This window comes from Sinocyclocheilus rhinocerous, unplaced genomic scaffold (assembly GCF_001515625.1).
Source record: "Sinocyclocheilus rhinocerous isolate Xijiao unplaced genomic scaffold, SAMN03320098_v1.1 scaffold447, whole genome shotgun sequence".
NCBI lineage: Eukaryota > Metazoa > Chordata > Actinopteri > Cypriniformes > Cyprinidae > Sinocyclocheilus > Sinocyclocheilus rhinocerous.
This window is the reverse complement of record NW_015648653.1, coordinates 568728-594278: the sequence shown is the minus strand read 5'-3', so window position 1 is coordinate 594278 and position 25551 is coordinate 568728. Positions and strand designations below refer to the sequence as shown.

Genomic DNA, 25551 nt, shown 5'->3' with positions numbered 1-25551 from the left:
GTCATTATTTGTATTTCCCCACTGTTTTTATTCATTAATTATCATTTTTATTACTGTGCTCACACAGCTAGAGAAGAGATCTGTAGCAGAGTGTGAAAAGCATTTGGATTGTCAGTCCTGCCTGTTGGCTCATGATCCATATTGTGGCTGGTGTGTTCTGGAGGGGAAGTAAGTTCATATTTGATGAGAACCTCATATACGGAATGTTTTATTTTGAATAATTGGTTACTTGAACTAGAACATTGTGTCTTTGTGCATCAGGTGTGGGCTTCGTAGCGAGTGTGTGCGTGGGGATCAGAAAGATCAGTGGCTTTGGAGCTTTGATATAGAGCAACAATGCCTGAGCGTGACGTTTCTCAATCCATCCAACATCAGCCGAGAGGAGAGGAGAATTGTGTGTTTCACATATTAACACATTTTTAAAAAAAGATCCAGTTTAAAAAGTTAGCCTAATTCAGTAGTACACGTTACATTTCGATAAAATACAAGATGCATATATTTATATAAGCTTAGTTCACAGTGACCATTATTGAGCACACAAACAACAATAACCAACTCTCTGCCTTCAGTTCTTAAAAATCCAAATTGACTTTGTCTCTTATTCCATCTCTCTCTATATTTCTTTTGCTCCTTTTAGATCTCTTTATCCATCCCTGGTCTTCCCAGTCTGGAGCGAGGAGAGCATTACTCTTGTGTCTTCCAGGACAGGTCAAGTTTAGCTGTTGTCACAGAGAGTGGTGTCACTTGCTCTTCTCCACATGTATATACATTGCCATCTGTGTCACCTAGTCAAGGTGAGAATATTGCTAGCTAAATTGTCACATTTGTTATGTATGCTTAACACATTTGTTTTGACACAGGAGGTCTGGCCAGTAAGACATAAAAAACCTAATAGAAATAAACATGGTCTAGTGTTTCATGAGCCGTACAATCCAGCATATGGTGATGCTCAGGGCTGGACTGGTAATCAGTCCAGCCCTGAGATATAAAGATCTCAGGGCTGGACTTCGCCTATATAAAGATTGCTTCACCCCAACTTCTTCCTCGTCGGCTTTTCCCACGTACAGACAGCAGATTTATCAAGAACAGGCTTGCTCTGCGGTGAGTGATGCGGGCCAAAGAGCCAGGCAGGAGGAGGAGAGGAGAGTAGTTGAATATGTAAAGTGCTTGATAGGGACTCGCATCGAACCTATCCTAATGTGTGTGTGCGCCATGAGTGTAGAATACGAAAACACTTTTTAATCAAACGTAAATTCGTCCCCTGTGATTTTTTTGGTCAAGTCAAGTGTGTTCATAGAGGTTTCCATGGGCCAATGCGAATAAATCTAGATTTAAATTCAAAAAGACACGATATTGTCGGACCTGACGTTTTATTCTTATCCTGTTTATGTATATACTGTATTCCATATATAGTACCAGTCAAATGTTTGGACACACGAATGGGAAAGTGTCCAAACTTTTGACTGGTACTGTACTATAATATACACAAAGAATATCAGCCGATATATCGATATCGGCCTTTTTTTACTCCCAAATATTGGTATCGGCCCCAAAAAAACCATATCGGTCGGGCTCTAATACATGTCTACACTACCAGTTAAAAAAAGTTTGAATGTTTTTAAAGAATTCTCTTCTGCTCACCAAGCCTGCATTTATTTGATCCAAAGTACAGCAAAAGCAGTAATATTGTGAAATATTTTTACTATTTAAAATAATTGCTTTCTATTTGAATATATTTTAAAATGTAATTTATTCCTGTGTTAAAAGCTAAATTTTCAGCATCATTACTCCAGTCTTCAGTGTCACATCCTTCAAAAATCAGAAAGAAATTATAGAAATTAATACTTTTATTTAGCAAGGATGCTTAAAATTGATCAAAAATGATGATAAAGGCATTTATAATGTTACAAAATATTTCTATTTCAGATAAATGCTGTTCTTCTGAACTTTCTATTCATAAAAAATGCCAGGGCCGATTTTTGTCCCAGTCCAGCCCTGGTGATGCTAAAACAATTTTAATGACATTGCTTGAATTTGCACACCTCTAGGGGGAAAAAAATGAATTAAAAACCCCCCATCTGTTTCATTTAATAAACAAATGATCACATTGATCAGATTACTGATTAACATAGCTGTGCTTACGACAAAAACATGTGCTGCTTCTCTGATTAGAAATCACAAATTGAAATTGAATCGAATGCTTGAATGCTTCAAGACAAATGGGAGAAATTTTTAAATCACATTGCTTGAGTTTCCATAATATATTTAGTAATAAAGGGATAGTTTACCTACAAATGAAAGTTATTCACCCTCATGTTGTTTCAAAGCAGTTTGCACTTCTTTCTTCACAAAAGATCATTTGAAAAATGTGTTTTTGTTTTGTTTTGTGTTCCACATTTGAACAAAAAGTCATAAAAGTATGGAACAATGTGAGGGTGACACTTCCCATCCCATTTCAAAAACCACCACAAATATTTTCAGCTGAAATCATTTAAACCCCCCACATCTGCTAGATGAAATCCCAGCAAGTTCAAACCTGGCTGGTAGTATATGTGTCATCAAAGATGAGCCAGTGAGACACAAACGATAAGATGAAAGTGAGAAGCCCAAACAGTCATGGCTGTATAACAATCATGACTCTACAGGAATCTCTTCTTGCTAATCTCTTCTTCTTCCTTCTGAATCAGATTTTTTTACAGTCACTCTGTCTCTTCGGTTCCATGATGTTGTTGTGACTTCTCGGGAATTCACCTTTTATGATTGCACAGCAGTCAAACAGCTTGCGGGAAGCATGCCGTGAGTTACAAACACAAACAAACAAAAAAACAGAATTCTACACTTATTAAAGCCTCTGTCACATAAAAAAAAAATCCAGTGATGCATGGTCATTAAGTTTTATAATGAAGTGTAATTAACTTGGTTTTAAAATTTAAAACTAAGATGTATATCTTTATCTATATACACTACCTCTAGGTAATGTGTTTGGATGCACTTTCTTTCTTTTGCAGCTGCCATGGTTGTGTGCAGAGTCGCTGGGGATGCAACTGGTGTGTAAACCAACATATGTGTACCCACAAGGCTGTGTGCGATAAGGGACTGATAATCTATAATGAACATGTAAGTCATTACATCATCAGCAGTGCCTTCTCTCTATGCTTTTGTTTTGATGTGTGGTGAAAATGACGTGTCTCAAACATGAGAACAGTGTTTCCTGCAGAATTATGTGAATAATTGGTAAACAAAACACATCTTACCAGTTTCTTCAAAGAACCAGGAGGCAGATTCACAAAACATTCTTAAGAATAAAATAATTGCTATGCATGTACTTCTTAAAGATGTTCTTATCTTTTTCTTCTCACACATTTTACATCACAAAGTGCTTGCTAATTGAAAAATACTAAAAATAGTAGTGCTGGGCGGTATACCGGTTCATACCGAATACCTATGTTTATTTTTGTTATGATATGCATTTTTAAAATAAATACCGGTGGCGACACTGTTTGAAAGGGGTCCCTTTTCACTGTTGCACTGTGTTGAGGGAACAGCTGTATGTGTTACTAAGCGTGAAAGTTCTGAAACTGAAGCTGTAGAACTAATAGAACGTGATGACACAGAAGAACTCATCCACAATATCCACACTGACCGCCACAAATATCCACCGCCCCCTGCCATCAGCTCCCGCGTCTCACACACACGAGCGCGACTTTAGCACTAGATTTAGCAACTTTCAGACCTTTTTAGAGGCTTTTTTCCATAGAATATTCATACTGACAAACCTAGCGACTTTTTTGGATAAACCTTAGCTATGGTTCAGTTGGAGGATTTCGCCAGTGCTGTCTCGCGAACGCGAGGTCTGACTTTCCTGGAGAAGTGTCACCTCTCTCAGCGTCTGTTCTGTGCAGTGAGCGGCAGAGAAGCAGCGCATTCAGTTGGTCGCACCGCAGCCGACTCGTCAATAAATGAGTACAAAACAGTGTTTCCTAGCACCTGTCGCTTACTGATTGTTTGGAATTATAAATATGAACGTAGTTCGTCTGTTAATATCACATGCACGTTTTTGTTTGTTGTTTTTTTTTAAGGGGTCCCTTTTCACTGTTGCACTGTGGTGAGGGAACAGCTGTATGTGTTACTAAGCTGTATGTGTTGATTTTATCAGACGATGCCGCGATTATAAGTGAGAGTGACTCCTGGTTAACAATTAAAAGGGGTCGTGTTTAGTCACTATTTAGTGTGGTATTTTTTGACAATATTCACTCATCATGACAGTAAAATAGGGCATTCTAAGTCAATATACTGCAGTATTTCCTCTCTCAATCAGTAGAAAATATGGTTAACACCCGGTCATGCATGAAAAAAAAAATACCGTCATGTACCGTGAAACCGGTATAATTTAGAAAAATACCGTGATATACATTTTTGGTCATACCGCCCAGCGCTACTTCATAGGCAGACAAATGTATTGCTATACAATCAGACAACAGTCTGACATTTGAGAATTTTTTAGATATTTGAGAATTTGAAGACTTTTTGATAATATTTTATATTTATTTAGAATTTTAAGAACTGCAGCTAGCAAAGAAAATGCAATAGAAAAAAACAAGCTGTCTATATTTTGTCTTGTCTTTATAATTTATTCATAGTAATTTGTCATGTTTTGGGAAATTGAAAATGTAATTGACTAAAATGCTAATTTATCAAAATTATGAGTAATTCCTGTAATTTGTTCAGTATACTTTTAAAAGAATAAAACACAAATTTCAGCTTGGTAAGGCTAACATGCACTGCAAACATAATTGTAAGTGGTCCACGTTTGCAGCAGCATTCTATTAGGAATATCACAGTTTGAGAATTCAAAACCATGTTTCATAAATCAAAATAAATCATAACTAAACAGTTTTTGAAGTGTAAAAATAGGGTTATGAAATTATTATTATTTTTTACCTGAGTATCAATTTGTAATGGTTCCTTTTATAACCATCTATCTTTATTTATTTTACTATTGTGCCTCTCTTGGTTTTCCCTGCACTTCTCACTCTTAGTGGAAATCTCTGCCCACCCTACCTCCTGCAACCAAAGCCTCTAGAGCTGCATTCACAACCGCACCAGTCACAACACACAAAGTCCCTGAAACCATGGCTCATACTAAACCTTCGACTACTGCCACTGCAATAACTGAAACTATAACTACTGTACTGGAATCATTAACCTCTTCTGCACCTGTGAAACCAACACCATCAACTAGGATTTCTTCTACTTTCAAGCCGTCTGCTACGCCTACAAGTGCCTTTCTCCCCTCTTCCACAGCTGAGACCACAGTACAGCCAGCCTCCACACTCTCTCTGCTAGACGAGATCCTCTCAGAAAAAGAGCTTCTTGTTACAGATATTGAATCAGTGGCTCTGAGGGAGACAGACACTGATGTGGTTACTCTTGCAAGTTTGGCAGTGGTTGTAAAAACTGAGTTGCCATCAGTCATCGAAGCTGCTGAGGAGCAAAGGATTTCACTGCCATCATCATCGGCTGAAACCAAATTGCCACCACTAATGGAGCCAGTCACACGTGATAGCTTGCTTACCAGCACCCCTCACAATTTGGCAGAAACACTGAATTTGATAAATGAAACCCAAACTACAGTTTTACCTTCAAATCCAGAACCAAACATGTTTGATTCTGAAACCAGTGACTTTTTGCCTGTTTCTGAGAGAGTGTCACCTGCCGTGCCTTCAGAGAATAGGATAATCACTGACCGTCAAGAGGCTCATTTGGCTCCAGAGGAAGCTGAGGTGGATCAGGCAGAGAATGACAACACAACATTTTCTGCAGCTACAGTCTTATCAGGGGATGGAGAATCAGACAGTGATCCCCCAGTATACCTCCATTTGCGAAGTACAGACATAGATGCTGATTACCAGTATGACTCAGCAGATTTACCGGTGAGTCCAAACATCTAGAACTAATACCAAGCCATAATTAAAAAAACTAAACAAAACAAAGAAGAATGTTTTTTTCTGTCATGCTTACAATGTAGTTTCTTAGTTTGGAATAACAAAGAAATCCTATAAATACTCTCATTATTTTTTGATTTACACTTGTATAATACACAGTACAACGTATACAGTATAGTAATTACATAACACAGTATAATAATATGATGACGAATATGTCCGGAGAAGCATAATGAATTGTTTTTATACAGCTAATGAAACTGGAGATGGCTGCTCAGAAGCGTTCCATTAGCAATTTAAAATGGTTATGGCAATTTTTGTGTTTAATTAAGTGGATATCAAAGTGTAAGTGTTTTGAGCGTACTTTAAATTACTGATTACAAGGAGTTTAGTATTTACTGTTACATAATAGCTAAATTTAGTCATTTGTTGTGTTAAATTATCAACTCTCTTTTTACTTTAACAGTCATTTTTATTTCTGCTAATAATGACAGTTTGCTATATATATGTTTTTATATTAGTTTAAGTTTTTTAAATTTTAGGTTTATAAACTATTTTGTACAGTATGTGGAAAATAATGTTTTTTTTTAACCTTAAACCACATAAACACATTTCAATATACCAAATACACAAAATAATGTTCTTTTTAGCAACATCATATGACCCCTTTAAAGCATTTTATTTCAGCAAGTTAAAGCATTAATTCAAAGTTTTATTCTACAACAACAGAAAAGTTGGTAAAATTCTTGAACATTTACTATCTCCATCTTCGTGATATTTCTATTTTGGCTTTAACATGTAGTTGAACGTTCTGAGTAAACATTGTAAATTAAATTATTAAATTAATTCAGATAATACACATTTCGTCATTTGGTCACATGCATTAATCTAATGGCAAATCAAATTATAACCCAGAAAGAAATGCTGAATTTAGTAGTAGAATGTATTAGAATTTATTTTTCTGCTTACATTTTTTTGGTCATGTAAATCCTTTATCCCTTAAATCCCTTTCTCCTACTCCTTTTCACTGGATGATGCGACACAATACTATAACATTCACTCTCATACATGCTTGTGTGTGTTAACATATAATTGAACTGTTTTTTAAAATCAGGCTGATGAAGGCACTTTTGTCAATTTGGGGGCATCTGCCTGCCCATGTGTGGAGAAGATTCAAGGATCCTCTCTGCTTCCTGTCCTAACTCAGAGAAAAATCTCTCTGCTGGCCCGCAACTTGCATCTCTATCAGGTAGAAATAAACAAACAAACACCCACTTCTTTCTGGATTTAAAAAAAAATACATCTCCATTAAAAAAAAAAACTGTTTAAACACACTTGTGCCTAGGATAAAGAGCTGGCATACGAGTGTGTAATGGTGATCGAGGGGCAAACTGTGGTGGTTGATGCAGATGTGACGCTGAATGAGGCACACCCTTTGCTGTTTGACATCACCTGTCATGCTCACCAGGTACCACAACATAATTCAGAGCAAGATTTGTGAGTATTACCTGAGCATGTTATGAGGCCCTCATATTATACTCTAGTACAAAAAAGTGCACATTTTGAATATCTCCCTCATCTAACGCACCTAATTCAGCTCATCATCTCATTAGTAGAGACTGCAAGACTCAGGCTATGTCTACACTTATCCAGATACATGAGAAAATGCATTTTTTTCTCTACGCTTTGGCTTTCGTCCACACTAAAAAGGCATTTTTGTCCTGCAAGATTTTTGAAGACGCTTTTCTAAGTGGATAAATTTGAAGTTTTCACGTTGCAATGTGGACTGTGAAAACTGACGTATTTAAAAACTATGGTGTATGTTTAGTCATGTCACATATATTGTACGATATGTGTAACATGACTGGGATATGAGATATTTAAGACTAACAGGTTTAGTCAAATATAATGAGTATATGGTGTAATATTTCGCAAAATGCTCCTTTCTAGACTTCATTTCTCTAGTGAACTAACGAGGTGTGGACACTGATGACTTGCTGAGGTAAATTAAATGCTACGTGACATTTTATTTCCGCGCTGTATTGTTGATGTCTTTCCGCGGTTGAAACATTGATTGAGCAATTACATGAGGCATGAGATGTTCAGTCATGTTTATTCGCGTTAAAACTAGTAGTACAGAGGAAGGAATGATCGCGTTCACTCGCGCTCCGCTCTGCACAAATCTGCGGGGCGTCACGGCTCAGACACCGGAACCGGAGCTGATCGCGGCCGCTCTAGTCAGTGCTTGTGTTGGGAATATACCAGCACGTTTCTGAACCGTCCCAGAAGCGGCTCTCTAAGGCGTTTATACAGCGATCTGTCATGCCACATAAAAGACGGTCAAAACGCCATTTATTATTTGAATTTCCTGAGAAGAAGAAGAAGAAAAAAACTGTATTCGTGCGGTACACATGCGTACCGAACCGAAAGACCCGTACCGAAACGGTTCGGTACGAATACGTGTACCGTTACACCCCTAGTGTACAGTCTTCATATTCAATTTCTGCAAAAATTACTGAAACTTTACTTGCAATTGCTGTCCTGTGGCAAAACATGAGGGCAATTGCATTTTTTATCAGTCATGTGTGGAATGCCAAATAAGTGTGACCTGGATGCAGAAAGTGGTGAGATGTTTTGGTAACACTCTACTTAAAGCCTTCATGTATAATGCATTATAACGGTATTCATACTGTTCGTTGTAAAGCATTATAACTTTTCATAAATAATTGTAACCAAACTTAAAATGCGTTTGTAACCACACTTAAAATGCATGGTAGTATTTGTTTTTCATTTTGTTTTAATTCAATATACTTTCTAAAGGTGTAGCAATGAATACCTACTGTAAGTATTATATAACGTATTATATATGGGGTTACAATTATTCATGAGATCATACAATGCATTATAAGGTGCATTACAAGACATAATTAATGCATTAAAACTACTTTTATAATGCATTATAAAGGCTTTAAGTAAAGTGTTACCAATGTTTTGGTGGAAGAATAGTGTGAGAACTTTATTATGTCTGGTATCCCAGTAATCATCTCAGTGAGCTTTTATTACGTTTTATATCTGAGATGATTTTAGTGTTTTCTGACGTTTCAGTGTGGATGAGAAATTTTGGAAAATACTCGAAAATGCTGGTGTGGGTGAAGAGCATTTTAAAATTAAGTTTTGTAGATGTCGCTTTGAATTGTGTGTGACTAATGAGGAAGACATCCAAAATGTGCAGTGGTGGGGGTCCCTAGGACAGGTTTGAGAAGCACTGCTCTAATATATATATACTGTATAGATGTGTAGCCAGGCAGATAATGCACATGCTCCAAAATGTGTCTCGTCTCCCTGTTATTCACTTTAGTTTCCTGTTACTTCTCTATAGTGCTGTCTAAGTAAAGGCAAAAGCCCACAACAATAATTAAAGAACTATGTAGTAGTTTTAAATGCATGTGTGTTCTGTGAGGAAAGACTGCAGTTTGCAAATATCATCGATACTCACTCAAAATTTCTTTTCTGTAGTTTTTCTATGCAGACCCAGTTAGAGAGTATAATGCTATGGTGTATGTGAAGAGAAAAGACACTTTTCATATTGACAGCACTGACCTTTATGGTGAGTATAATTTTTTGATGCTCATGATGAGCTGTGTTTGTGCAAAATACACACAAATATAGAATTTTTAATTGCCTTATGAGCCCATTAAATACATAGCTATAGGGCCCTGGCACTTTCCATAAAAAAAAAAAAAAATCTAAAAGGTTTTTAAACCTTTATATTGTATGCTTTTATATGGTTTAGTATCAATAGTCATTAATTTAGTATACAAATGTAAATGTTAACTTAATCTAATGGGTTTAAATTAAGCTATCACTCAGTTGAGGCAAGCTGGTGATAGAGAAAATATTAGAAATTAAAGAAAAATATTTGTTTGATCATTTTTTTCTTACAGTGACTTGCGTATAATAACTTAAATGGTTTAAAGATGAAAAAAGATAATGGAACACCGTTATTCATAAAAATTGCTTTTATTTTCTCGATTAATGTCTCCTGCTGTTGTCTCCCCTCTGTCCAGTTTAACTCTCATTTGTGGAAAGTGTAGTCTTTGGGCCTTTGGCCTGATAATCTGTTTGTGTTTTTAGATTGCTAAATAAAACAATTCTTTGAAAATGTAGTTACTGAATCTCACTCTTATGTATGAATTTGAAGTCTATTTTGTCTGTATTGTAACTATGTTCTTACTGAGTTTCTTTGTGTTCTATTTCAGTGACGTTATATAACTGTTCAGTTGGGCACTTGGACTGTAGCCGCTGTCATACTGCAGATCAGAAGTACAACTGTGTGTGGTGTGGAGCCAGTTGTGTTTACAGAGAGTCCTGTTCCCAACACATCGAAATGACCTGTCCTGCTCCTCTCATTCATTTGGTTTGTTAAATAGTCTCAAATTTGACTAATTGCATGATACTTTAGTGCATATGCAGTTTGTAACTTTTTAAAACCCTTTAATGCACAAGTCTAAAATTAATTTTGCTTTAGCATAGTATAACACTGACCCGCTTGTGATCGGATTGACTGAAACACATCCGAACCCTGGGTGTAAATGGGACCTCTATTCTTTTCTTTTCTCCATTCTGTTCTTTCCCTCCTTACTCACTCTCTCTAAGAGAAACTTTCTGACCCTACAATTAACACGCATACACCGTCTAAGGGAGTGAAACCTGTTTGCATATGTCTGTGTGTATGACTTACAATACATAATGCTGTACCATTCGGTACCTTCCAATGACATTATATTCATAAATATAAGAAATAAGTATAAATATACATAAATATAAGAAGAGTAGTAGAGTGTTATCAATGCCAGGGTTGAGGTTTCAATTCCCAGGGAATGAATGAACAGATTAAATGTATAACTTGAAAGTAATGCAAGTCACCTTGGATAAAATCCTCTTCCAAATATGTAAGTGTAAATGTAAATCTGTACCACCATATAAAAAAGATATCACTAAAGACTGGTTTTCTGTCCATAGGTGGAGCCTTCACACATCCCCTATCCCTCCATTTCCTGTTTTTCATCTGATTATTATGTGCGTTGGCATGTTGTTGTTATTTGAAAATGGTTGTTGTGGAATTCCTTCTGATGATTGCAGAAGAAAACACTGTAATTATTTAGTTCTTGAATGCAGAATTTCTTCTGATTGTATCTCTCAACCTTGCATCCTTTAAGGACCCGAAGCTGATAGAAGTTTCTCCTCAGAGAGGACCAAAGGCAGGAGGAACAACTCTGACAATCACAGGCACAAAACTTTTGACCGGTCGTGTTACTGATATTAGTGTCCTACTAGGGAATGTGCCTTGTTCATTGTAAGTACTATGTATCACTGTGGAAAACTGTCTCCTGTAGATTGGTGTAATATGAGTATTGTCTGTGATTAGGAAGTTCTTTTATGCCCTTTTTTTCCTCTGCAGAATATCAAGTGTTCAGGAGGAAACTATCAAGTGTCTGACTGGTGCTAGTAACAGGACAGGAGAACACAGAGTGACTGTGCAGTATGGAAACACTGAGCGACATCTCCATGGCAATGGCTATTACTATACCCCTGACCCCAACATTACACATGCCATACCCTCTAAGAGCTTTGTCGGGTGTGTGTTTGAGTTTACCTGCCTTTATTTCATTTACATTTGTTTCTTTATCAGATGCTTTTATCCAAAGTAACTTAGTGACAAATAATACAACAAAGATCTTCAGGTGAACATGAAGTGTTGAAAATAAGAGTTTTAGCCATTGTTTTAACCAAGAGTACAGGTTAGAACCGGGTGGGAAATAAGAAATTGCAGAAGCTTGGAGAAACAAAAGCATATATTTTTTTAAAAATAGAGTAAACATCATTGGTATTCAGTCAAATGCTGACAGAAAAGTTTTTTAGATGTTTTATGATTATTGTTTGGGACTAGGCTGTTTTTGAAATTATAATTATGGAAATGTATATTTGTCTATAGGCCTGTACATAGAAATTATTTAATGGAATTATTAAATGGGATTTTTGTTTTGGGATCTATCATTGTAGTGTACTGTAGTATGAATGTCAGAGTGCAACAGCTTATTGAACAAAAAAAAAAAAGTATGATCATAGGGAACTTAGGGAGTTGATTTTATTTATCAGTTGCTGATTCAAAAGTGACCTGGGTGACCATAAAATGTGCAAAAAAAAAAAAAAAACCTGCAAGGCTGTATTTATGAACTTTTCTTTTAAAACTTTCACTTTAAAAAAAAAACAAAAAAACTTCTGGAAGTGTGTGTGTGTGTTTTTTTTTCTTCTCTTGAAAATCTTTAACATTCCTTCGTTTACACATTTATACAGTGGAGGGCGTGCAATTAGCGTTTTCGGCCAGAACTTGGATGTGGTCCAGAAGCCTCAGATGCGAGTTACAGTGGTCCTCCCAGACTCCATTTACCCCTTGAAGAGACGTAGACGAAGGAGAAAAAAAAGTGTAACAGATGTGGAAATGCAGGAAACAAACTGTACAGAAGACTGTTCTATCATACAGGTTTCTTTTCTTACCTAATAAACTTATACACTGAATTTTTTGTTTCCCCAGTTTTATACTCTGTTTCTAAACTATATTCACAGATTAGTAAACCATTCCAACACCTGTACACACAAATTTGAAGCCCATCTTCTCAATTTAGAAATTTTTGCCCACTGCTTTATTCATAAACTCACATGGACAATTGGTTGAGATTTAAATTATTCATTGGAATATACAGTATAAACTATTAATTTTAAAAAACACTTATATACTATCTAATTTAATATCTGGTATGACTATGGTAAGTGCATTGATTGCCGATTGTTACTTTAATGGTTCTGATGTTACTTTTATTGGCTATCACACATTTATTCTTTTATGGACTCTTTTATTAAGAGTGACCTTCAAGTGAGATTCAGAAATACTTTTAATGTTCTAAAGGAAATCTGTCTTGATTCACAACGGTTTTAAGATTGATCAAATAAAGAAATTTTCAATCAATTTTTTAAAGACAATTTTATTAAGATATTAGATTATAGTCTTTGGTGAACAGTCTCCATAGTTATGCATCATTTTGTGTAAAATACTTGGGTGACTTTGTCCACTTACACAGTGTTATCTAATTTCTCTTGTTTTCATTTTCTCTGTAGTTTGAGGAGGATTGCGAGGTGAAAACCTCTTCTCTGTTGTTGTGTCGGACTCCTGGTTTAGATGCTAAGGTAGTTGGTGGCCGTATGCTGGTTGAGTTTCTGTTGGATAATTTGCGCTTTGACTTTAACTCTGTCAGCCAATCACCTTTCATCTATGAACCAAACCCAATTCTGCACCCACTGAACCATCGTGATCCCACAAAACCATATCGTTACAAACCTGGATCAGTTATATCAGTGGAGGTTAGTGGGACTTTTGCTGATGTGTTTTTTATCTATTTATTTCTTTATTTTACTTGTCAAGTTTAAGAACTTAATTTTATGCTGCTGCTTTTAACATTTTCTTGGACCCCTTTTCATTTCTTTCTACAGGGTGAGAATTTAGACTTGGCCATCTTTAAAGAGGAAGTAGTAGCACTGATTGGTGAAGGAGTTTGTACTGTTAAAACTTTGACACATAATCACCTTTATTGTGAGCCACCACCCCAGCAGCCCCCTCTTTCCCTTAGGCACGGGCGCAAGCGAGAGGGAGCTGAGGCCTTTCCAGAATTTATAGTAAGGATGAAGCCAACACCCTCACAAACTGAGCTTTAAATTTCACTTACATCTTCTATTATGAAGTGGCTGTAATTTGCATTTTTTGTTGCAGATATTGTATTGCATGAACAGGGGTGTGTAATAGTGTGTCTGTCTGTTTCCAGGTTCATATGGGAAACTTGAACTTTTCACTGGGACAAGTGCAGTATGATTCTCCTAGTCACTCTATCTTTCCACTGGTGGCGCAGATTGGTGTTGGAGTGGTGGCTTCTCTTGTTGCTCTTATTGTGCTTATCATTGTGTTTATATACAGGTGTGTATGTAATATGTAATGTGAGAGAATGTGCTAAATACAATGCTGTGAAAAAGTTAGTACCCTATAAAGAATATAGCTTTTTTTTTTACGTATTTGGATTAGATTGGCATTTTACCAGTGTTAATGGATAAATGGCAATAGACTTTAAATAAATAAATAGCAATAGAATTTGATAATAAATTGCCCAGCGTAAATCGGAAAACACAGAATGCCCATTTCATGTTTGGAATGCTTACCTGCTAGCAATGAATAATGCAATAAATCAGTATTGAAACATTTATAGACTGGTATATGAACTTAATTGATATTGTGTGCCCTCATATCTCTTCCACTTAGGAGAAAGAGTAAACAGGCTCTGAGAGATTATAAGAAGGTTCAGATCCAGTTGGAGAATCTAGAGACCAGTGTGAGAGACCGTTGCAAAAAAGAGTTTACAGGTAATTTATGGCTACATTTAGGATGAGATCAAAGGATAGATTTGAATGATTTTAAATGGCTGGTTTTCCCAGAAATGAAAATTCTGTCATCATTAATTTACCCTCATGCCATTCCAAACACAAATGAAGATAATTGTCATTCCCTTGATTGACATCATTTTTGTCTATCCATTGAATTCTACATTTGTGCTGCTGTTTACTATATTTCAAATGACATGAGGGTGAGTAAATGATGACCGAATTTTCATTTTTTGGGGAACTAACCCTTTAAGTCTAAGAAAAGCTGCAAGCGAGGCCAAAATGTATTCCATCATTCATTCATAGTGGTAAATAAAAAGTAAATAAAATGATACTATTTGGAACTGTTGGTCAAAATCGGGTCCACTTGTTCCACAGAATCTGAAGAGCTTAATTAATTTGAAATGTTCAATAAAGCTTCTTAAAATGTTTAAACAAATCACAAATTATCCAGTGCAGTATTTCAGCCATCAGTTAAGTTTCTCAAGCCGTTCCTCAAGAAAATCTGATCTTTAATAATCGTACAGTTGACTCTTAAACCTCCACAGATCTGATGACTGAAATGATGGATATGACAAGTGATCTGGTTGGATCAGGGATTCCTTTCTTGGAGTACCGCATGTATGCTGAACGCATCTTTTTCCCTGGGCACCGTGAGTCGCCACTTCGCAGAGACCTGGATGTGCAGGAGTGTCGACGGGCCACGGTGGAGCAAGGACTCATTCAGTTATCTAATCTCCTAAACAGCAAACTCTTCCTCACAAAGGTAGCTAAAATCCTTTTTTCCTCACTGTTGACCAAACACTCAAAGATGAGCAAACACTCTTAACACCTTGTGTATACCAGTTTGTTTGCTGCTTTAAAATGTAATTTTTTTTTTTTGTCACTTTTACAGTTTATCCACACTCTTGAGAGCCAGAGGACATTTTCACCTAGAGACAGAGGATATGTGGCCTCTTTGCTCACTGTGGCTCTTCACAGTAAACTAGAGTACTTCACTGACATACTCAAAACACTGTTGAACGATCTGGTGGAACAGTATATTGCCAAGAACCCAAAACTCATGCTCCGGAGGTAAGGATGTTGCAGTAACTGACATTAGCACTTATGTCTTGCCTGTCTGATGTGAAAGCCTGGTTGTCTTTAAATGTTCTTAATTTCAATGAGAGTAAAACTGAAATAATTGTGTTTGGTCCGTCGGATTCTCGTAGTACACCGAAAGTAAATCTTGGCGATTTAACCTCTTCCGTGAAGCCTTGGGTAAAAAAATCTGGGTGTTATTTTTGATGATTTGATGTTATTAAAATTTGATAAATGGATAAATACGGTGGTCAAGTCCTGCTTTTTTTCAGCTTCGACTTCTAGCGAAAGTAAAACCTATTTTGTCTAGTAAAAATTTTGAAAAAGTAATTCATGCTTTTATTACATCTAGATTAGACTACTGCAACTCGCTGTATTTTGGGATTGGTCAGTCAGCCCTATCCCGCTTGCAGATAGTTCAAAATGCAGCTGCAAGGCTTTTAACGAGTACCAAAAAACGGGATCATATTACACCAGTTTTACGTTCTCTGCACTGGTTGCCTGTGTGCTATCGAGTTAATTTTAAAATTCTTCTCTTAGTGTTTAAATCATTAAATGGTTTGGCCCCTGCTTATTTTATCTGATTTATTGACTGAACATCGGCCCCTCTTGTCTCTCCAGTCGTCCAACCAGAGATTATTATGCATCCCAAAGTCGAAGCTTAAATGCAGGGGTGACCGCGCTTTCTCAGTTGCTGCCCCTAGATTGTGGAATGCTCTGCCCCACTGTATTAGATCTGCACCTTTACTATCTGTTTTTAAATCCATGTTGAAAACCTACCTGTTTGACTTGCCGTTTTATCAATGAGAACTTTCTACTGTACTGTTTCTTTTAGTAATTATTTTGTATTGTCTTATTGAAATGTTTTTATTGTGCAGCACATTGGTCAACCCACGGTTGTGTTTAATGGTGCTATATAAATAAAATTGACATTGACATTGACATTAGAAGTACTGATTTAATATTCATTGTTCTCAAGTGTCTGTATGACTGAGGCTTTTATTGTCTTCTCAGAACAGAGACGGTAGTTGAAAAGCTCCTGACAAACTGGATATCCATCTGCCTCTATGCTTTCTTAAGGGTGTGTATGAAAATTGGTAGAATTGTTTGGTTTCTAATATATAAATTTACCGTGGATAAAAAGAGATGCTTTGTAGTTTGCAGTTTTAAAAAAATGTGATTAGATGGTAAACAGTGTAAAATAATTGTCCAGGAATGTAATTAGCCTCTTAAAACATGAGGATGTCTTAATTAAGACTGCAGGATAGTTTAACACCGAGGTCCTTGAGGATCTGATGACAGTTGATAGAATTTTAAAAGAATTTATGTGTGTTTTTAAGTAGATCATCTATACTGTATTGTGTAAATTATTATATTTCTGCTTCCGGTGTTTAGCATTCAGCTGGTGAGTCTCTGTACATGCTCTTCAGAGCAATTAAACACCAAGTGGATAAAGGACCTGTGGATGCAGTGACTGGCAAAGCCAAATACACCTTAAATGATAACCGTTTGCTGAGAGAGGATCTGGAATACCGCACTCTGGTTAGAATCTTTGAATCTCTTTATTATGACTTGAATCTCTTTATTATACAGTTTTAGTGCATTAGTCTAATTGGTTTCTGCCAAAAAGCTTTTGTAAAAAAACAAAAAACAAATTGTTTTAATGACTGAAACACTCCATCTTAGCTCACAGATTGTGTCCACTCTTACAAAATGTAAGCATCACAGTGTTTGGTTACACTTTATTTTAAGGTGTGATTGTTAGTGTAAATACATTAGTATGTAATGAGAAATATTAATTAAAAACATGTACTATAGACCTTAGTCAGGGTAGCGGCATATTAAATTTTGGACAGGAATGAAAATGTGGCTGTGAGGGCTAGAAGTACATTAAATAGATTATACTGTTGTTGAACAACATACTGATTGTTCAGCTTATAAAATGTGTTTCAGGAAAAAAAAAATGAGTAGACAAAAAAACTCCATAAAACAGTTTTGAAAGTTGTCAGTTGGGAAAATTGTGTGATCTGGAATCTTTTGTACTGTTTGTGTCAATGTAAAGATTTGCGTTAAATTTAACATGGCATCTGACCTGACTAAGGTGTATAGGGATAGAATTAGAATTTGGTTTAGGGTTATTTGCTTGTAATTATGACTAGTTTACTGTTATTACTGTAGTAAGTACATGTAACATGTATACTGAAGGACACTGTAAAATAAAGTGTTACCCAGTGTTTTTTTATTAAAGAGATTACATACACTGATGAGCCAAACTCATAGATGAAATGAATATTGTTAATAATCTTCTAACAAGGTCACGTGAAGGTCTAAGTAATTTTTTTTATGGTAAATGAACAATCAGTTTATTTAGTCAATGTGTTGGTGCAGGAGAAATGGGCAGGAATAAAGATCTGAGTGAGATCTGACAAGGGCCAAATTGTTGTGGAACAGCAAGACTTGTGAGGTGCTCCGGAGAAGAATTTACCAACAGTTGTCCGAGGAGGTGCAAACCACAAACTGGTGACAGCGTGTCCAAGGCTCTTTGATGGTAGAAGGTCCATGTGTCAACAATTTTAATGATGGGCCTGTGTAGATGCAGACTGGCCAGAGTGCCCATGATGATGACCCCTGTATACAGCCAAAAGACCCTAGAATGGGCACACAAGCAAAAGAACTGGACTTTGGGGCAGTGGAAGAAGGTTTTCTTTTGCATCACATTTACTTGGGGATGTAATGGGACCAGGATACACTGCAGGAAGATGACAAAGCTGGTTGAGGGACTGTGATGCTCTGGGCAATGTTCTGCTAGGAAACCCTGTTTCCAGCCATTCATATGGTGTCAATTTGACACATGCCACCTACCTAAACCTCATTGCAGACCAGGTGCACTTTTCATAGCAATAGCATTCCCTGATGGCAGTGGCCCCTTTTAACAGGATATTGCACCCTGCTACATTGCACACATTGTTCAGGAGTGGTTTAAAGAAGCGTAATGAAGAGTTAAAGTGATCTCCTGATCTCCAAATTCTTTAGATGTTAATCTGACTTTGCATCTGCGGCATGCGCTGGACCAACCAGTCCAATCCATGGTGGCTCAACCTCGCAACTTAAGGACATGAAGGATCTACTGCTAATGTCTCGGTGCCAGATACCACAGGACACCCTTAGGGGTCTTGTACAGTCCATGACTCGACAGGTCAGTGCTGTTTCAGCAGCACAAGGAGGGCCAACAGCATTTTAGACTGGTGATTGTAATGTTTTGGCTCATCAGTGTATTAATATAGAATTAACATTGTTCTCACAGTAAGTTTCTCAACCCTGGGTTTCTGTCTTATGAGTATAATTGAAGGATGATTGTAGAGTGGGTATAGAAAAGAATCACCCTCTTTAAAATAATCACATTTTGTTGCTTTGCAGCCTGAAATGAAGACGGACACAGTTTTTGTTTTATCCAGCTGCATTTCCTCAGTGTAACTTATAACATCCAAGTGAAAGATATAACACCAACATGTCAGAAAAAAAAACAGAATCAGAGTTGGATAAAGGATCACCCCCTTGTGTATTTTGTTGAACCACCTTTTGCTTTAATTACAGCCTGTTGGGATATGTCTCTACAAACTTTGCAATATTTGCCCACTCTTCTTTTGCAGAACTGCTCAAGTTCAGTTAAATTTGATGGTGACCATTTGTGGACTGCAGTCTTCAAGTCATTCCACAGATTTTCATTGGGGTTTAAGTCTGGGCTCTGACTAGGCCATGCATTCTCCTTCAACCACTGTGTGGTCAGTTTTGCTGTGTGCTTTGGGCCATTGTCATGTTGGAAGGTAAACCTTCTTCCCATTGACAACTTTCTGGCAGAGGGCAGGCGATTTTCCACAAGAATTTGACAGTATTTTGCCCCATCCATTTTTCCTTCTATCCTGACAAGTGCTCCAGTCCCTGCTGCAGAGAAACACCCCCATAACAGGATATTACCACCTCCATGCTTTACTGTAGTAGGAATGTTGTTATTTGGATGGTGAACTGTATTGAATTTTCGCGTTTGGTGTTGAGGCCAAATAATTCAATTTTAGTCTCATGTGGCCTCAGAATCTTCAAGGTGCGTTTTGGCAAAGCTCAGTCGTGACTGCATGTGGCCTTTCTTGAGGAGTGCCTTTTTTCTTGCAACCCTCCCATACAAGCCACATTTGTGGTAAATTTGTGATATTGTTGTCACATGCACACAATGAACACTCTTTGTCATAAAGTCCGGCAACTGCTTCAGTTGCTGTAGGCCTCTTGGTAGCCTCTTTGAGCAGTTTCCTCCTGGCTCTTTCATCCAGTTTGGAGCGACGTCCTGATCCAGGGAGGGTCGGTGTTATACCCAATAACTTCCACGTCTTATTAATATATTTTATTGTGCTTCTAGACATCGATAAAGCCTTTGAAATGTTTTTGTATCCATCTCCTGACTTGTGCCTGTCCACAACTTTATCCCGGAGATCTTTTGACAGTGCCTTGCCATCCATAGCTGATTCTTACCAAATGCTGAAGGGTTCAGATATTTCAGTATCATTGTTCAGCAAAACATTGCTGGTTTTATGGTGGAGGTGAAAGATGTGCAATTTAAACAGATTATGGTTCAGATCAGAAGCCATTGTCTTGAAGAGAAAATAGGAAAATCAACTGGGATATTTAAAATAAACAAATCAGTTTATAAGATTTATTACAGAATCATAGATAGATTTTTTTGTGCTTGTATAAAATGTAAATAATTAAAATGTGATTTTAAAATACTTAATTCTTTCTCTTCTCTTTTTTTTCACTTTAGACATTGAATGTCTTGATGCAAGGAATAGGTGTGAATGAGGCTCAGCCAGTTGCTGCCAAAGTTTTAGACTGTGACACTATAACCCAGGTGAAGGAGAAGATACTAGACCAGGTGTACAAGGGCACCTCATACTCTCATAGACCACATGCTGACTCTGTGGACCTGGGTGAGAACATTCATACATGTCTGCCCTCTCTTACCCATAACAACGGTGTCCTCTTTACGTCATATTCATTAATTCTTACATTCTTTGTTTGTTTCTTTTCAAACTTTATATGTCTTTGACTTTACATGTGGTTTTCATTGTTCCTTGGGCATTTCCAGAATGGCGGTCTGGTGTAGCAGGTCACCTAATCCTCTCAGATGAAGATCTAACATCTGTGGTTCATGGCAACTGGAAACGCCTGAACACGCTCCAGCATTATAAGGTACAATGCAATCTTTAAAACACACTGTTCTGTAAACCACTCAAGTCAAATGCTTTACAAATAACAATGCCTTACAAATCTTCTTAGTGTGCAAGCCAATTGAAAAACTAAAGGTGCGGGCACATTTACAATTGCTCACTGTTGCAAAATTTTGTGAGCAAAATCCAGTAATTTCAGTAGAAATCAGTGCATTTAGGAATTTTGCATGAGGATACAAATTTCCCAACACGTGTTTTTGCATTGGATTCAAGGTGGTCATGCAAATTTGATCAACAGAAATCTGCTTTGTTTAAAGTGGAGGACCGAATAGGGACTATCCTCATTTGACTAGTGCATTGTTTAAACTGATGTACACATGCCAAATATTCCTTAGTTACATGATATATCATATAAAATATATATAACATTTTTAACTTCTATTCTTCATATATTTTTGGGATTTCAGGTTCCAGATGGAGCAAATGTAGCTTTGGTGCTGCGCCAAAGCAAACATATTCATCATGATACCCATGATTACTTTGCAGGGGAGAGTGAGTACACTATATCGCACGTGACTATGCAAAGTGTTCATGTTCACAGACACGCAACACACAGGGCTGTTTTTTATGATTGTTTAGACAGTATTGTGTAAAAAAAATTACAAATTAAAAGGGTACTGTGGTACTGACTATAGACTTCCTTCCACTGTAGAAAAGTGAAGTCAAAATATCCCAAGATAGCTGCTGCCATCTTTCGCTGATGATGTCATTTGAAGCCTGAGTCTGCATAGTATCAATGTTCTGCCTATACTATCGCAGATTCAATCACAAGCACACCCTCCTGAACTTTATGCAGGCTGGCTTCTCCAATTTTGATGTAAATGTGCTTCAGTCTCCTCCCGAAGCCCCCCAAAAAAGTCTGCTTGTGCCTTGTGATTACTTCACCCAGAGAAGCTGTCAATCATAGTCACACCCTATTTTTAAAGCATCAAATAACTAATTAAATCTTTAAAACTAACAATTGAACTTACATCAGCATGATAAGAACTATCTTAAAATGACAGAAACCACCTTTGGGCCTTTTTTTTTTTAAAGGGGTCATATGATGCTGCTAAAAAGAACAGTATTTGGTGTAATGAAATGTGTTTATGCGGTTTAAGGTTCAAAAAACACATTATTTTCCACATACTGTACATTATTGTTTCTCCTCTATGCCCCGCCTTTGTGGCGTTATGCAAATCTTCCCACAGAGCGACGTAGGTATGTTGGGGCGTGTTAGAACGAGCCGTTTTAGGTAGGCGTGGCTGATTCTTAACTTTGATAAAGAATATCTCTTTGGATTTGAGACTTTAGTCTTTGCAGCTTTACAGATCTTCTTTATGCACCAAGAGCTTGTAACACTCCAAAGAGAAAGGAAAAATTTAAATCGCATCATATGACCCCTTTAAAGCTTGGCTCACCTCTCATTTGTTTACATGGAGAGGGCAGGGTTTATGACCTATACTGCAGCCAGCCACCAGGAGGTGATCTAAATGTTTTGGATTCACTTTTCTTGACATGTATAGAGTACAACATAGTGTGTCATGACGCAGATCAAAAATATAAACACAGTTGTTTGTCTTTAGTAACTGTAATAGGCAGCACGAAAAAATCTGTGTGTAAAATGTATAAAATGTTTCATTAAACATTGCGGTCTAAATCTTGGTAACTAACATTTTTATTTTGTGTTCTCTATTCAACACTTGAATATATTGCTTTATTTTATCGTCTTTCATTCTCCCTCCGCAGAGACGCCCATGCTAGAGGATGCAGATGAGGGAGGAGTGAGACTGTGGCATCTAGTGAAGGCCAGTGAGGAGCCAGAGTTACCCAAACACAGACGAGGCAGTTTAAAAGAACGAGAAAGAGCCAAGACAATACCAGAGATCTATCTCACGCGGCTACTGTCAATGAAGGTATCTTAAACGCACGTTCACACAGCCTAAAGATAGACAAAAGCATAAAAGAGAAGCCAAACTCATAACAGTTATGTACAACTCTTTCTAGTATGCATGGGTTAAAAAAATGACCATGCGCACACCTGTTTACTTGCTGTGTCTTTGTCTTTCTGTAGGGTACACTGCAGAAGTTTGTGGATGATCTGTTCACAGTTATTCTAAGCACTAGTCAACCGGTTCCTCTGGCAATCAAATATTTCTTTGACTTGCTTGATGATCAGGCAGTGCGCCATGGCATTTCAGACTCTGAAACTATTCACATCTGGAAAACTAACAGGTACTAATTCACTTAGTGAACAATTTAACCATAAAAAAATGCTAAAACACAATCCGAGAATAGTTGTGTTTTTCCAGTCGAGAAACTTATGGGTTAATGCATGCCAACAAAAATAACTGTCATTGATTTAAATTTTTCTTTTTTCTTTGGTCACCTTTTTTATATTGACCTGTGATCAGTGATAAAGGGTCAATATAAAAAAGGTGACCAAAGAAAGAAAGACATTCTGTCATTTACTTGCACTCATGTGATTCCAAATTTAGACTTTTGTTAATTTTCTGCGTAAAATACGTAACGTTTTTAGTTGTGTGGACTTTGAATGGATGGATGGACCAAAATGTTAAGAGAATATTAATATCTTTATTTGTGTCCCGAAGATGAACAAAAGTTTCTTTTTTGGGTGAACTATAGCTTTATCCTAAGTATTTAATGGAGCTACTCTGTGATAGTCTCATAAATGAATGGATTAGAATTAGATATTGAAAGCCTTAACCAGATTAAAACGATCAAGTATCCACCTACGAGTGAAGTAATAGTTTAAAGTTTTCTTGATGATCTGATTTGGTTGTCTTTTGGTTCTAGTTTGCCTCTGCGGTTCTGGATCAACATTGTAAAGAACCCTCAGTTCATCTTCGATGTGCAGGTGTCAGATAATGTGGACGCGGTTCTGTCAGTTATTGCTCAAACATTCATGGACTCCTGCACTACCACAGAGCATAAACTTGGAAGGGTAAGAGACAAACAGAGAAAGGAACAGGAAGCCAGCAGAGTGGAATATTGACATTGCTGAAGATTAAAAACTGATATTTTTCTTTTTATTCCTGTTATTTATCTAGGATTCACCTATTAATAAGTTGCTGTATGCCAGAGATATCCCTCGCTATAAACAGATGGTTGAACGGTAAAAATACCTTGGACTACTTTACTACTGTATAGGCTATATTAGAAAGTCATCTTGTTCTGAATGTCACTGTTTTTCTTAAACAGATATTATGCAGACATCAAGCAGACCATCTCTGCCAGCGATCAGGAGATGAACTCTGCTCTTGCGGAGCTCTCCAGGGTATGTCTGTCATTAGTTTACTTCCTTTCAGTTGTAAAATTGGAATAAGTCATTTTGACTGAAGTGAATTTGTAATGGGTTAGAGATGGTGGGGGTTAGTGTAGCACATACAAATTTTGCTCATAAGATTTACACACTCTACATTTGTTTTGACTGTCAGAATTACTCTGGAGAATTAAATTACCTGGTGGCCCTGCATGAGCTCTATAAGTACATCAACAAATACTACGACCAGGTGAGTCATGAGAGGCTAAGATATATTTTAAGACAATGTATAAGCTCTTAGGCTAAGACTATACAAAAAGGTTCAATTGATTAGCATCAGTTAACTACTATAAGTTAACATGAACTAACAATGTATTTCTACAGCATTAATCTTAATGGTAATTTTAATGTTTACTAATATATTGGGTCACACTTTAGATTGCGGATTCTCACTATTAACTAGCTATTAACTAGGACTTTTTTCCCCAGTAAACTCCTAATTTGCTGCTTATTAATAGTTAGTAAGGTAGTTGTTAATTTTAGGTATGGGGTAGGATTAGGGGATCTAAAATATGGTCATGCAAAATAAAGCATTAATATGCGCTTTATAAGTACTAGTAAACAGCCAATATGCTAGTAATATGCATGCTAATAAGTAACTAGTTAATAGTGAGAATCTGTCCATAAACTAAAGTGTTACCGAATGCTGAAAATAATACACTACTGTTCACAGGTTTGGGGTCAGTAACATTTTCTTTAAAGAAATGAATACTTTTATTCAACAAGGATACATTAAATCAGTAATTGTCAAACCTTTTACAGCGGCGTACCCGCTGGGGCATTTAACATTCTTCTGCGTACCCCCTCTCTTCCACTTAGACCGCAGTCACACCTTTTCTATTAAAGGACAATATTTGCCCCCTTAAATTGATTTACAGGTGCATTTTTTTTACCTTTATAGAGGCAAAGATTTTCTATCCTTATTAATGTTATCTTATGTCATGTTTTATATACATGTTTTATTCTTAACATTCCATTAAGTGTATTATTAATAAAATAAATAAAGCAATAAATTATGGAAAATCAAAGTGATTACTTGTAGACTTAAAAATAAAACCGCCAATAGGTGGCAGCAAGTCACTGTCTTAATGAGCCAGGCATCGCGTCATTCATTCATTCATTCAGTAACGAAGCAAAATGCTGAAGTTATGAATGGGTTATTAATCACTGACGCTCCGAATCATTCAAAGCCGCAGATTCGTTCACTAATGAAACACCGCTGTATGTTGCTTGGAGACGCACACCAGATGATACGGATTTCGTTGGAACTATTATTATTTCGTTGCAAAATATAACAAACATGACAATATTCTGTTTAAAATGTAGGCTACATTTAAAATGTAAAATGTTCCCTTAATATTACCTTTTTTGTTGAACTGTTGTAAAAATTAATGTCACATTTGCCATCGTTTGGATATTCAGGGAAATTTGCATTCTTGCTCGT

General features: G+C 36.8%; 1 protein-coding gene across 1 annotated transcript in view; it reads left to right on the top strand.

Annotated features, from left to right (window-relative positions):
• The window catches only part of LOC107710152 (plexin-B1-like), a 60877-nt gene that overhangs the window by 31924 nt on the left and 3402 nt on the right, over nt 1–25551 (top strand). The window contains exons 6-35 of the mRNA XM_016514880.1: nt 68–168; nt 262–394; nt 638–794; nt 2688–2796; nt 3009–3117; nt 5040–5933; nt 7060–7194; nt 7291–7413; nt 9462–9552; nt 10205–10362; nt 11165–11301; nt 11407–11583; nt 12303–12489; nt 13122–13364; nt 13494–13676; nt 13823–13971; nt 14311–14411; nt 14978–15195; nt 15325–15503; nt 16524–16590; nt 16905–17051; nt 20320–20485; nt 20644–20747; nt 21193–21277; nt 22514–22680; nt 22839–22999; nt 23582–23729; nt 23836–23900; nt 23987–24062; nt 24223–24297. Coding sequence (XP_016370366.1) covers nt 68–168; nt 262–394; nt 638–794; nt 2688–2796; nt 3009–3117; nt 5040–5933; nt 7060–7194; nt 7291–7413; nt 9462–9552; nt 10205–10362; nt 11165–11301; nt 11407–11583; nt 12303–12489; nt 13122–13364; nt 13494–13676; nt 13823–13971; nt 14311–14411; nt 14978–15195; nt 15325–15503; nt 16524–16590; nt 16905–17051; nt 20320–20485; nt 20644–20747; nt 21193–21277; nt 22514–22680; nt 22839–22999; nt 23582–23729; nt 23836–23900; nt 23987–24062; nt 24223–24297 — 4845 coding nt within the window. The remainder of the gene's footprint in view (nt 1–67; nt 169–261; nt 395–637; nt 795–2687; nt 2797–3008; nt 3118–5039; nt 5934–7059; nt 7195–7290; nt 7414–9461; nt 9553–10204; nt 10363–11164; nt 11302–11406; nt 11584–12302; nt 12490–13121; nt 13365–13493; nt 13677–13822; nt 13972–14310; nt 14412–14977; nt 15196–15324; nt 15504–16523; nt 16591–16904; nt 17052–20319; nt 20486–20643; nt 20748–21192; nt 21278–22513; nt 22681–22838; nt 23000–23581; nt 23730–23835; nt 23901–23986; nt 24063–24222; nt 24298–25551) is intronic.